At 31.1% G+C, this 14788-nt stretch overlaps 1 protein-coding gene across 3 annotated transcripts; it reads right to left on the reverse strand.

The window, feature by feature from the left end:
- Positions 1 to 5329: 5329 nt before the first annotated feature.
- Positions 5330 to 13770, reverse strand: HCF101 (ATP binding protein). Of its 3 annotated transcripts, none has more exons than XM_088125812.1 (16): positions 13589 to 13769; positions 13376 to 13501; positions 12143 to 12285; positions 12002 to 12052; positions 11555 to 11710; positions 11125 to 11268; positions 10906 to 11048; positions 10019 to 10088; positions 9638 to 9733; positions 9419 to 9508; positions 9275 to 9328; positions 9035 to 9158; positions 8778 to 8902; positions 6810 to 6932; positions 6024 to 6092; positions 5330 to 5663 (listed from the first exon to the last, which is right to left on the reverse strand). In XM_088125812.1, the coding sequence occupies exons 1-16, from the start codon at positions 13653 to 13655 to the stop codon at positions 5619 to 5621; spliced, it is 1626 nt and encodes a 541-aa protein (XP_087981938.1). In that variant the 5' UTR covers positions 13656 to 13769; the 3' UTR covers positions 5330 to 5618. The 3 variants fall into 3 exon arrangements, with proteins under 3 accessions (XP_087981938.1, XP_022144904.1, XP_087981939.1); XM_022289212.2 differs by lacking the exon at positions 5330 to 5663 and adding an exon at positions 5718 to 5943 and having other exon boundaries at positions 13589 to 13767; XM_088125813.1 differs by lacking the exons at positions 5330 to 5663; positions 6024 to 6092; positions 6810 to 6932 and adding an exon at positions 6966 to 7428 and having other exon boundaries at positions 13589 to 13770.
- Between the last annotated feature and the right edge of the window lie 1018 nt (positions 13771 to 14788).

The raw sequence follows: 14788 nt of genomic DNA on the forward strand, positions 1-14788 counted from the left end.
CAGATAAGATGAAATCGTTTATTTATCGTGTAATCAATACGCTAATGAATTTGATAATAAAGATTTCTTAGGCACACAAAATTTAAAAGTTTAAGAGGTTATTATTATATAATGTTTTTATATATATGTGGATGAGATGGATAACTATCATATTTAAAGATTTATTGGAGATGATTTTTTAATTATAAAGATTGTGATGGACACACCACATTAAACAAATTGAGGAATAGAATTTATAATTTAACTAGGTATTGATTAAATAGAGTAAAAATAATTCATACAAGAAGGCCAAAAAAAGAAAAAAAAAACTCCTTATCATAAGTGTTTTTTAATGTTAAATTATCAATTTAATATTTGAACTGTGTCTATTTAATAATTTTGACGTCTATATACTTTAACTAATATCATAAGTGTTTTAAGATTTCTTAAAACTAATGTTTTGTTTGTATATATATTTTTTTCCTTTGAGTTTCAACGAGCCGATTAAAGTTGATAATTATACTTTAACTAATTAAATTAGGTTTAAATTTTTATTTTAATTTATAATTTTATTTACTGTGTACAACAAACCATTATTATTAAAGATTCATTTAATTAACTACTGTTTTGTTTTGTTTTCTCTCTATGCAAAATAACTGGATAGCCATTTATTATAGTTTCTAGTTGACAAAAGTCAAACCAAAATATTTAGTTGATAAATTGGTGTGTTTTTTAATTTCAAAAGAGAAAAGAGAAATGTTTCGGTTCTAAAAATGTCGGCAGGTATGTTCTCACTTCTCAGCCATGAAATATAATTTCATTGCTAAAAATCTTTTTTTTTTTTTAGAGAATTTAAAACATGTTCCTACGAGTTGTCATTAAAAATTATATTCTTTTAGGAGCGCTGAAATAAATTAAAGAAAATGTATGCAAAAAAACTATATAAATTGACAATGAAATCCCTATTAGAATCAAATTAAAGCTTATAATACTATATATTAATTGAAGCACGAATTTTCTTTGTGCAAATCTTGAGAGTATTAATTTGAAATGAATTAGCCAGCAACGACTGCCAATTAATCGTTAATATGATTTAAGAAAGCCATCATTGTGTTAGGTTTAATCCAATACCATACTCAAAGGTAAATTAGTACATAAAGTTAATTTCTCTTTATTATATTTGTAACAGTTGAGATAAAATATACAGTAAAGAAGCAGGAAGACAAAAAGAGCATGAAATAGTGCATAAAGAGAAGATGAATAAGAGAAATTATTGGGGTAAATGAGAAAAGAGTAGGTAGGAAGAGATGAGGAAGATGAATAATATGGTAAAAAACAATCTTTCTATTTTATTTATATATATATATATATATATATATATATATATATATAAAAGCTCAACAACTCATAAACGAAAAAAGTAAAATAATTAATATTTTATTTATTGAGCTATGCTCGTATTGAGCACACAATGCACTAATTTAAGTATAGCTTAGATGATTTTGATATTGGGAGAGAGGTGCATAAGCTCTCTCTTTGACTCAGGAGGGCGTTCCACCACTTCGACTGATGCGGTATATTTATTTTAATTTTTTTTGTTAATTTTTTTAAAAAATAACCATATGAATTTTTTTATATTTCAAAATGTCAAATTTTAGTTTAAAAAAAAATAACTACTTTGTTTTGCTATTATTTTGCCACCTAATATATACATGTTCAATACATACCCTACTAACATATATGTCTCGACTACATACCCACACCGACTCATAACCATAAGTATTCAAAAGTGATCATATTAGCTCCATTTTTTTTATCCATTTTGCAACAAATTAATAGCAAGGACTATATCCAAAAGAGAAAAAAAAAACAAAATATTTAAATTATTATTTTTAAAAGTTTGAACATCAGTCAATTTTAGGGTCAAAATAGAACCAAATAAAAAATTTAGACTAAGATAAACATGATAAAAATTCTAAAGGAAAAATTAAAAAGTGAACACACTAAAATAGGATATTTACAAATTTAAAGAGGATCAAAATATGATTTAGACACAGAAATAAAGTTTCAAAAATATATAAATTAAAATAAATCATTCAAAATTACAAGAGTTAAACTTCATCAACCACTAAAATAGATAATTTAGAAGTACATAAATCAAATTGAATTAAAATAGAAAAATAGAAATCAAAATAATATTTATAATTAAGAAAATATAATAATTGGAGAGAGAAAGAGAGAGGCGTGGGAGTAGAAAAAGTAGGGCGTTGTCTTCTTATAAGGTGATGGAAGCATTTATTTAATGAAAGAAAGTGAAGGCGAGGGCAAGGCGTGAAGATAAGTCCAAGATCCAACTTTTCTCATTAAATTTTTAAATTTTTAAATTTTTAAAATTTTAAATTTAATGTGTTGTGTTCCCACCACGTTATCTTCCCTCTCTCACACGCAACCACCTTCATATAATACAAACAAACATTCATGCTTCCTCTCTACCTCTCCTTCATAAAAAATAATAATAATAATAATAATAAATTAAAAATTAAAAATGTGCCCATTTATAAAAGGAAAATACTTATGTCGCGAGGATCAAATATTATCTTTACTGTCACGAAAAATTGACAACTCATTAATTTTTATAAAAAGTCTATCTTTTCATTTTTTTCTTATTTTTTGCTTAGTTGTCAAATATTCAATGATCAAGAGTCGAGTATTTTCTTTATCAAGTTCAATCCAAAAAGGGTCAAACTCATCCTCACCTTTAAATTATTTGAAGATGAACAAAAGTGCACTTTTGTTTGCTTTTGCCAATTTCTAATCAAGAATCATTCAACCCAACTTTTTGCCTCATTCAAGATATGTTACAAAATTTCCTCACTATTTTTTTTTTCTTAAGTTGATATTAAGTTATTTCGAATGAGTTGTCTAAGAATATCCATAATAGATTTTATTAGTTGTCGAAAAGTTTTATATTATTATTGATCATTAATAGTGGAGGATGAGTGTAAGTGGTAAAATAATAATAATAAAAAAATGAAAGATATTATAGTAAATGATTTCTTTAATAAAAGCTCTTTATTAATCCTTGCGAGCGTAGGGGAACCTCGGCTTCCAACTTTCACTTTGTCAAATATTTATTTTTTGAATGTTTTTTCCTTTCTTTCTTTTATATACTTCATATTTAAAAAAATTTAAAGGGTCAAACTAAAAAAAATTACAAAATCTTAAGTATTTGATATATACTTTCTAAATTATAAAGTAAGAGGTGTTATTCCTTCTTTTACGTTGCTCTTCGTCTAGTTTCACTTCATATTTAAAGCATTTAGCTTTCAAGAATTTCACTCTTGAAGCTTTTCTTTTCTAAATTGTTCTTGCTTCTAAAGGAGACTAAAAAAAAGAATAAAGGAAATTAGTTTTCTAAAAGGAAGCTTTTATGTTAGTTTTTTAAATTTAATTTTCTCACCTAAAAACACCCAAACTATTCTAAAAAGAACAAAAGACTAAAGAAAAACCCAAACAAGTATTTCATATCTTATAAAATTAATTGTTAGAACTAAAATAACATAAATTGGAAATTAGTTTGATATTTTGCTAGCACGTTGATTGGATCTGAGGGTCAACTTTGGTGGGTCCGACGTGTTCATAATTTTCAGGAGTATGGCTATTTATGTCCACCACATTTAATAGATACATCAATAGAGATAATTATATATATAGATAGATACATGCACACAAAAATTTTAATGTTCGAAACCTCCATCCCAATAAATTAAAAATTAAAAACAAAACCAAAAGTTTGATCCTCGTCGAAATAATAATTAATTTTTTAAAAAAACAAATCTTCTTTTTATATTCAAGAATTTATGCATACACCACCGATTAACTGACAAAATTGAGTTAATTTAAAGTTTTTATTCGATATTCAACATTTTGGTTAGGAAAAAAAATGTCCATGAACTCTGATCATATCAAAGATGAAAGGGGTCTTTGGGCAAAAAAGTTATGGCAAAAGTCAAAAAAATCAAACGCACGTGCACAGTGAAATCAAATTCTGTAAACGGAAAGAAAAGGAAAAAAAGGAACCTTTACCTTAAATTTTTTTTTTCCTCGAAAAGGTAGGAAGTGGGTTTAATCGCATAAAAACACATCAACATATTACCTACTCCACTAAGGAAAACGTACTAAAATAATAATAATAATACTCCACTAAGGAAAACAAATATTCAGTACCTAATCCAACGCCTAGTATTTAACGTCAATAAGAGAGAGAGAGAAAAAAAAAACTTTGGTTATGTTGTTGACCTTTCTCTACTCTCTAACCTTAGTCGTTACATAAATATAATTTATATGATAAAGTTTCTGTGGAGGAAGTCTTGTCATATTAATTGTTGTATGCACAGTAATGGGAGAAACCAGGAAGAGAGAAAGAAGTTAAATTATAAAAAAATATCTATATCACTTAAAAACTTGCAATTATATCATTCACCTTTTATTGACATTATAAAAATAACATTTGAGTAAAGATTTGCAATAGAAGCAGAAATTTAAATGGCATGTGGGGTTGGGTACAATTAAAGCCAAAAGGTTAGGGTGGGGGCGTTTTGATTGGTGATTGGTGATTGGAGTGTTTTGGACAATCCGTTTGTTTGAACTTTAAAAGCTTTGGGGCAGCGGCTTTAATGGCGGAAATGGACAGTGGACAGTGGAGAGGGTCCCATTTTAAGAAAATTAAACGGTTGAGGAAACCAAGCAATCCATTAACACACATTGCCTTTTCCAGTTTCAATTTGGCTTGAATTTTGATAAAACAGTCTCTTTTCAAATATATCTGCAACTGAAAGCATGCACCTCATTTATTAGGCCGGTTCCTAATTCAATTCTCTCTGCACCACAAAATTAGATGGAGAAACTCTTCTTTTTCTTTTCTTTTTTTTTTTTGGTTTGATAAATTAATTAATATAGGGGTGAGAATTGAGATGGAAGTGGAACATCCAATCTTCCATCTTCTATCTCCATTTGAGCTAGTGTTCCAATTGACATGGAGAATCTCCTTTTTACTTCATATTTATGGATATTAGCGGGTTTAAGCATTTAACTATAAAGAAAGATATTAGCCTTACAAAAATATGACTGTTCCCAGTCCTTTTGACTTTGATTCATTTTAGTCCATGAACTTTTAAAATATTAATTTTGATTTATGTACTTTGAAAAACAATCAAATTAGTCTATATTTACAAAATTTTAACTTAAATTTTATTCACAATCGAAACCGTTACAAACTTATGGTTATATTTCAAGAAATTTAGAGTGAAATGTCATGCTAAAATTATGATGAGAGAAAATGAGATAAAAATAAAAATAAACAGACCAAAAGGACTGTTCTACCAAAATTAACTAAAGCAAACAAAAAAAAAACATGAAAAAATAGTATTTAAATCTAAAAATATATATTCATGTATATTTTTTAAGTAAGAATCTGCGTCTCGCAAATTCCGTATGAGGTATTCTTGTCTCAATGCATGTCCCTTCTCTTCTGGAGTTTGTGATGGGACAGAGCAGAGACGTGGATGACTTTTCTGTTCATGGGTGAGAGCTTAGTTGAACTATTTAATTTGTCCAGTCTGAACTGAACTCCAAGAAATCTAGCCAAGATTCGCAAATAAATCGGTCCACTGATTCTTTCTCCACTGAAAAATAGTTTTCATAACCTTAGAGAACGCAATCAGAAAACAAATCAAACAGAAACAATTGGGATTTCAAATTTACATGCATCTGATATTTGATATTTCATCTTTCCACTGCTTTTAAGCATCATCTATAACATTACAATCTTACAACATTTCAAGAAAAGTAACTGAAAAAAAGGGATTCTATCTCCAACTCCATCATCCAAAGTGGGATGCTTTTAATTCAACGATCTAGCTTTTTCATAGCCTAATCTTCTAATTTTCTTGAACTCTACACTGCCTGCAGAGGACACCCCCCAAAAATAAACACACTATATATTACAATGGAGACAGACAAAATTCAGGAATTCAATAGTTTACCTGTGCAGGAGCTAGCTGAGGAACATCAACTAACCTCTCCATCATTTGCAGTTGATCATAGGGAGCAATCTACGCAGTAAATAAGGTTTAAAATTTTAAATTAGAACTGCACTATAGAACTCAGTTTTGAAATGATTTGTTTCGTTCTTAATTTGAGCAAAACTCTCCTTCTGCATGATAGACACAGGAAAAATAAAATAAAAAACATATTTCTTGTCCCAAGCTGCTTCTTTTTAATTGTTCTTTTCCTAGTTAACATTTTTGTTATTGAATGCTCCTCACCGGCTGTCCACTGGGAGGGACGGGGTGTAGAGTCAGAATAAGCAAGAAGCGAAAAAAATAAAACATTTAGAATTTTCCAATGGCACAAGTCATACGTAGACAGTAATCACTCTAGCTACCTTCCCCCGGATTTAAATTAGTTGGTTTGGAAGCCACTCAGTCCCCCTCGCATTTATTTGTGACATCAGCGTTAGGTGTGTGTTATAATGCTAGAGATCTTTTTCTTTGTGTTTTCCCACTTGAGATAAAGATAAGGTTAGTTATTGAGCTGACTTATTTCTTTGATATAATTTTTATATCAATTAACAAACTTCTAATGTAGAAAAGGCATTTTGTATGCCTCGGCCTTTTGGAGAATGCCTTATCCTCCCATTTGGCAATTTTTTTCTTCATAATGAATCCATTCCTTACCAGAAAAAAAAAGAAAAAGAAAATGATCCCCTCCGTAAACAATACTATGGACTTGATCATGTCGATTATAAATCCATATGCAATTTTGCTCACCTGGTTAAATCCATCGGGCCAGGTAATTGTCACAGCATAATTTCCCATGGGCTTGATTTCCTCCGGTTGAATGTCATCTGGAATATCAGTGTATTGCAATTTTTGCTCACCTGTCCATTCGTCCTGATTTGGGAGAGAAAAAAAAATCCCAAGAGTCTTAAGCCTTAGACAATCAGAGTCTTAATGCCAATCAAGTAATAGTAAATCTAAATTATGACATTAATCAACCATGAAAGAAAACCGAGAAATGTTCTCTTCCCACATGAAAGATACACTTTTCTAGTTAGATTAAATTAAATGATCAAGCAGAAAGTTTTGGCTGCCATTAGTAATCATTCCATTTATTTATTGCAATATCAACCAAATCTCAATCACCAGAATCCTCTTCTCACCTAGATCTGATAATTCATACATTGATAATCATGGCTTTGGAGGAGCTGGGTTTAATAGCCAGATTACAATTCAAAATTTTCCACCTCTAAAATATTGTGTACTAGTCAGCTGATGAGTAAGTGTATAATGACAAGCATGAAACTGACTCGCCAGCCGCACAGTTTCTTTTGTTGACCGCTTACTAATTGTTAGCATAAATTTCTAATTGCATCCCAAACTTCAATATCTGAGTAGAGCAAGATAGGTATAAGCTAGAGTACAATTATCATTAATCATATTAAGTTTAATTTCACACGGGCAAACGTGTGTGTGCTTGGTAAATTTAAAAGGCTATCAAGTCAATAATAAACAGGTAATATATAAATAAGCTGGCAAGCTGTTTTCTTCATTAGTTAGTATATTTATATACAGAAGGAAAGAACCAAAAAGAAAATTGTTGATTTTTACTGCAATCTAATTTCTCAGAGAAAAGGTATCAGAACACATTCATTGTACTTCACCGAGGAAAAAAAAGTAAGAAAAGAAAAGGTTAAAAGAGATTGATACATATATATATGAAATTGTAATGTAGATAAGATACAGTCGGATGCATGCAAGAATGCACTTTATTTTTTTCCTTTGACTGAAATTGATAGCTAGTCTTCCCAATTGCCACTCTGCTCTTGCCTTCTTTGGCAATTCTTTCTTTTTAATATCAAAAAATCATTTCGAAGTTGTCATAAAAAATTATAAACGCAATCAGAAATTTCTGAAATGTATGGTCGCTAGCAAGAAATGCTATGTTTTACTTGAATTTATATGGTCTTTGTTAACTCTAATAACAAATGAAATAGATAATTTTTCAATTTATGGGAAAATTATGTACTCTCTAAAAAAAATTCAACACTAAAAATAATATAATAGGCATCAATCAAGAAGGACTAATTTCCATTAACCAGGAGTACAAGTACAGATAAGATGACCTCAGTCCTAACACTCACTTGTTACTCCCTACCTTTATCCAACTATTACAAATCCTATTCTCAAGACACGATACTTCCTAAAATAGAACCTTTTCTCGCATCTGACTCCTACCCTCTAGTTTTCCCTTCTTGTCCCTCCTCATGTATGTGTGTATGGTGGGAGGCCTATCATAAGACTAAACTTGTTATAGTTTCATATTAACGTAAGCCTTGATGACAAATAAAATATTCTCCTACATTTCTCATATTGATGAAATTAGATTCAAAATTTTAAATAAATTCCCTATTCAGCTTCATCTTGACAACACGCTAGTTTAGAAAGATATCTGTTGTTAAATTTGTAATCTTTAAACACCAAATAAATATGTATGAAGAAAAAGCTTGTTCATGTGCTAATATAAATTTGCCCGCCTTATACAAGTCTTTAGTTCCACTAGCATCTCACCAAAGATCCAACTAAGAGGTTTAAAGCGGCAGTTAGTGCTACATTACTAAAGCAGCTAGTTGACTTGTAAGATACGATTGGATACTGTAGTAAAGTAAAGGTTGCATTTAGGCAATAATCGAAGGACTAAAATAAAATCAACTATCTACATGACTATATCGAACATACCACACTCTGGGCAGAGCGGTCATTTCGTCTCACAGTAGCAGGATGTAGAAGGAATTCTTCATCAGAATCAGGTACCTTCACCCTGATTGCTCTGATCGTTCTATCATAGGAAACAGCTGTTGATACTGACATTTATAAAGTTTACTGAAAATTAGCATTCAAATTGTAGCATGAGCAATCAAATTCGCGCTTGTGAAGGTCTAAATAAAGATTTAGTATAATACCAGGACAATTTTCAGAAGGCGAAAACAGCTTACCTTGTTGCCGGATCTTGGCACACTGTTGCACAACACAAACCCCAAGATCCTGAAATGTCTTGGCGACTTCTCCTTGAGGATCAGCCACCGCTTCAGGTATCCCACTATCTCCTGATGCTGATAGCTATCCAGATAAAAGAACAAACTTTGAAGTGATCGTACAAAAATCCAACTCCTGGTATTACAACATCAGAGTACACGAGAATAAAGGTGGCCAACGGAATTTCTCGTCAGACTTACAGTTGGTCTAATGGGAAGATCAAACAAGTGAGGAATTCCAAACTGCTGGACAACCTGCGACACACTACTTCTTAGCTATAGTTGAGTAAAATTTTTCACAATTTAATTTCATCTTTGAAAGAATTCTCATGATATATTACGTGCCTGAGAACCTGAACCTCTACCAAATGGATAATAACGTTTTCCATCCGCATCAAAGTGGCACATGTTCTCGACCACGGCAACACAGGGGACCTAGTGTAAGAGTGGTATCTCAAAGTTAAGAGTATGTTTGATCATAAGAACCTTCTGTCTGTTCTTTCATGGATTCCACAATAAACAAAATTGACACAATGACAAATCAATTATGCAGAAATTTCAAACCTTCAGTTTAGAAAACATGCGAACTCCTTTTGCAACATCAATGAATGCTAACTTTTGGGGTGTGGTAACAATAACAGCAGCAGTTAATGGGACCACCTGCAAATGTTTTCAATCAAATCACCAATAATAAACAATGGAATCAACAACTTCAGATTGGAAAGGCCATCTACAAGTTTAAGTATACTCCAAAAACAATAATAATAATGGGAAATAAACCAACAATAAGACATCAAGGAAGAAATTGTTTTATAAAGAAAAAGAGTGGAGAACCTGATACATCAAAGAAAAGGAAAATAAATTTTCAATGAACTCTTACTTGTTATTGGAACGGGCTTGGAATATTATTGAGTTAAAAGGGAATTTAAAGGAAAAACAACAAACCTGACAAAGAGTAAGTTGAATATCACCGGTTCCAGGGGGCATGTCAATAACAAGGTAATCCAGTTCACCCCTACATTATTTATAGCTGATTAGGATTAGATGATGGTTACATATTCGTACACTGTTAATAGATAGCCGCTTGTTCGATTAAAATAAGGTTAAAATAAATCAAATTCTTGTGTGTTGTTTCATAGTCATGGCAACTGCAAGCAGATGGAAAAATAATAGAAGTACGCTCCTAAAACCTGGTTTGCAAAAAAGAGTCTACTAGTTATCTCTCTATTCCTTATTTGGTTACGGAGAGGGGAATAAACTGATTAAAACATTCTAAATAGGTCACCAGTATTTTAAATGTGCCTATTAGAACAGTTTAAAAACTCAATATTTTAGGTTCAATCAGACCATCTCGTTTATCTGGTTAAAGGAGGAAGAAATTGATTATAACCTTCAAAAGAATAAACTGGTATATGAAACGTACCCAATAGATTAGTTCAAAACGCAATATATTGGATTCTACGAAACCATCTAATAATTAAGCTAAACCGAAAGGGGAAGACTTAAATACTTTTATAAGTTTGTACATTTGAATATCATTTCTCGGTAGTTTGAACTTTAAAAAATGTACTTGTTTGGACATGAGAGGAAACATGCAGAACATGTCTGTCTATTTTTTTTTTTTGGCCTTGAAACTGGTCTTGCTTTATTTCTTTTTCCGTTAATCTTAGGAGAATTTGTTTGTGACGGAAAGAGAAATGTGATGAAAATATATTAGATGATTAAATATACTCTAGTTCAGAAATTTAGTGGTAGTTTAATACATACGGTATAAATATGTTTCCTTTACTAATATATCCCTGACTTCTAATTAGTTTACCAAGAGCACAAACCATTCAGCAGTGGTCAGTAGCTGGTTAATGACACCAGAAACCATTGGACCTCGCATTATGGCACGACCTTGTCCTGCAAATCCAAAAGATACCAACTTGACTCCCAAGTATTCAGTTGGAAGAATGCTTCTCGTCTCAGGGTTCTGTAGAAATTTTAGACAATCATAATCTACCATCACTAACTGGAAGAAAATTTAAATTGAAACGTTGAATGGTTACCATTTCTAGCAGTCTGTTTTCAGGGGAAACCATAGTGGGCAAACTTGGTCCATAAACATCAGCATCAAAAATACCAACTCTAGCACCCATACCAGCCAAAGTATACGCCAGATTTACAGCAACAGTTGATTTCCCTACACCTCCCTGCATACATGGTTAGCTATCTCTTTTAACACGAAAAAAATAAAAAAAGAGAACATTAAAAATTCCTGAAAAGGACTCCAAATCAGTAGCATTTTTTTCCTCAATGAAAAAGACAATAGATGACAGTGTTTCATAATGTTTTTAGATATAACATCAAAGAATTTAAAGAAATTATGAAACAAACTTTTTCCGGAAAAGGAGTCAATCTTGGAAGTTAATGATTTACACTTAGATAGATATTCATATCAAGTAAGTTAGCTTAAAAAATATGAAATGAGTAGCCTACCTTGCAACTAGAAACTGCCACGATGTTTGAAATTCTCTGCAACCCAGGTGGAAGTTCCCCAGAATAAATAGGCTTTGCTGGTTGTGCCGACATCGTCACTTTCACATTTTTAACCCAAGGAAGTGCTGCTACTACCTCATTAGCCCTCTGTTCAAACTGTCATGCAATGTATTGTGTATGTTATTACCTTATCAATTATGACATTCAAGCAATGGATATTCATTAGGGCTTCAGATAAATTTTTTTGAAGGAACTGTGAAGTTTATAATAAATGAACAAAAATATATATCAACTATGAGATTGCTGCAGCGCACCTGCAGACAAAAATCATGGAAAGAACCATGGTGCAAGACAAAAACACAGTTCCACTTCTAAGAAACGTGTGGTAAAAAACAAAAAGTCTACCCTTCCAAACATATGTCAGTTCAACGTGATTGGGTCATTTACCATGTCCTTGACTGGACATGCCGGTGTAGTGAGCTCTAACCGGAAAGAAACCTGTGATCCAAAAGCATCTAGTTTAATTAGTAACAAGGGGACATCACAGAAAACAACAATCAATTCATCAATTTCACGTTCTCAATAAACCTCTCCTAAAGCCTCATCAATGTGAAGATCTTTCACGAAACCACATGAGACAATATCTGTTCCAAAATCTGGGTCAATAATTTGTGATAAGGCTTTTAATACATCAGCCTCAGCCGTCTCAATGGACATCACAGAAGCACCAGCTACAATTTACAGAAAACAGAAGATGTAATTTGGTCATAATATGATTGATGAAACACCTATTCCAGTGAATGGTTAATATTAGGTAAAATGATAACAAAATTTTTCTTTTACAGAAATGCTTTGATGCTAAAATAACCTATCGTCGTACTAACTTGATAGTCTGGGGACTGATGTGACAACTTCTTTGCGTTGGTAACATACAAAAATGAAATATAAAATCCTTTTTCAGGATATAAGCATGAATGCATAGCTAATAAACTGGACTTCATAGTGTGAAAGGTATGCTTCTTGGATTCTCAGTTTTTGCTAAAGTCTCACATGTAAAGTATACTACAATGATATTGACTGATTCCTCATCAAATTTAGAGTACCTCGTTCTTTCACCCTTGAGAAATCTCTAATCAAGTTAAAACGTAAAGTGATGACCAAGTTTCCTTTTCTTAGCCTAAATTCAAAATTAAACCTTGACAACTGAATCACTTAATATTTACTCTTTTATTAGTTACGTCTTCAACCTTCCACGAATACATTTTTTTCTTTTAAATCTGGAAACTTATTTTTTTCTTAATTCAACATAGGCCTATTTAGAAGTTAATTCTGAAGCAATAAGGAATGATCATTTAAATGAAAATCTATACTCCGAAGTTGTGAGTCACAACTTGTAGGTTCGTACATTATAAGTTACAAAGTTGTTAATGATCAGTATATATCTGTATTTAGAGAAGCAATAGCGACCATATTACAAAATGTAAAATGACAGAATTTAATGAAGTACTTCCATAGACTTCAGAAGTTATGCATCCTATTCACAATACAATAATTTATTATGAAAAACTTAAAATTTGTCAACTTAAAAATCGTAAAGATAAATTAATGACAATTTCGCCGCGAAAAACAAAATTGCCAACTAATCAAATAGATTGTCTCGGGATTCCAAAACCATAATGAAATAAACAAATTCAATTTAACAGAAATTTGCGTCTGGCAGAAGATTACAAAACTCAACAATCCTATATACGCTAATAAATAGAGGTTTCGCGCTTTTACCGGTGAATTTAACAAAAAAAGAAGCAATAAGCTGAAACTCACCTTCGACAGAAGCAGCATTTCTAGTAACTGAGCTCGGAATGGACCTTCCACGTGACACGGAAATCGACCTTTCAGTTCTTTGGTTACGAACCAAAGACTTCAAATCCGGAAGGAGAAGAACATTATCTGATGAACAGAGTACGAAAGTCAGGGAGAGAGAAAATTATTGAGCATATGGACTGAATTTAGCAAAAACAGCGCATAGAAACTTACCTGGTTTTGATTGTGCCTTAATAATCTTGAATGAGAGACATGGTGAAGACGGAGAATGAAGAAGCATTTTTAGAGCGAATGGAAGTCGGAAAGTGGTCTCAGTGTGGCTGATACAATTGCGAGTGAACTTCCTGCTCCGCTCTTGCGGTTGCCATGTAATCTTGTTCCTAATCCACCCGATTTCGCTGCGACGTCGTCGTTTCGTTGCTTTCCAAACTTTGACAGTAATTTATTTATTAATTATTTTGCGAATTTGTGATGATTTTTTGTTTTCCGTCTTTCCGCTGGTACCCGGCTGCCATTGTTCCACGTGTAGCCATGTCATTATTTGATGAATTTATTATTGTTTTAATTATATAGCTTAAATTTGATGTATTTTTTAAAAATATCACTAACTTTTTTTTTTTTAATATAATATAAGTTTGGTTTGATTCCGACTATGTTTTCTTCATAAAATTTTAAACTTTTTATCGAGGTTTAAGGAAATAACACACATAAATATACCGTAATTAATAAGTTGTGACCAACAGGAACCTTTTGAGTTATTACCTTTGTAAAAAAATAAAATATTTAAAACTATGAAATTGTAACAAACAAAAAATACACATTTTTACAAAAAAAAAAACACACACACACTTATACATAATTATTATAAAAAAAACATGGTCTTGGAACTGGACAGTGAATTTTAATTATTTTCCAATTATTTGTTCTCTAAATAACTCTATTTAAACACTCTTTACGAAAGAGTTGAAAAAAAAAGTTTTGTTTTATAATTAAAAAAATGTTTTTTTTTTAAGTTCAACTTCAAATAACATGTAGGGTGAGATTCAATATATATCTTAATCAGTATTGTCAGATTAGTTAAGAAAATAATAATAAAAAAAGCAAAAAAATAATTATGAAGTGGTATAAGATGAACTTTTTTTTTAACATGGTTTTATTAATAATATCTAAATATTACTTTACTCATAAAATTAGACCTCCCTAAATTTCTCCATAAAATAGTAGATTTATCCATTACAATTGAACAATTGACTAAAGTACCTTTCTCCAATTATACACATAACAAGTATGTAATTTACGTATGTTTCTGATTAAAATAATTATTTCTAATTCTGAGTATTTATCCCTAGAAAGTTTCAAAATTGTTGATTTGTCCTTGTCGACTTACATACACCATAATTTGATACGTTCGAT

Source organism: Momordica charantia (assembly GCF_013281855.1).
Source record: "Momordica charantia cultivar OHB3-1 chromosome 6 unlocalized genomic scaffold, Mcharantia_2.0 BLBB01000006.1, whole genome shotgun sequence".
NCBI classification, from domain to species: Eukaryota; Viridiplantae; Streptophyta; class Magnoliopsida; order Cucurbitales; family Cucurbitaceae; genus Momordica; species Momordica charantia.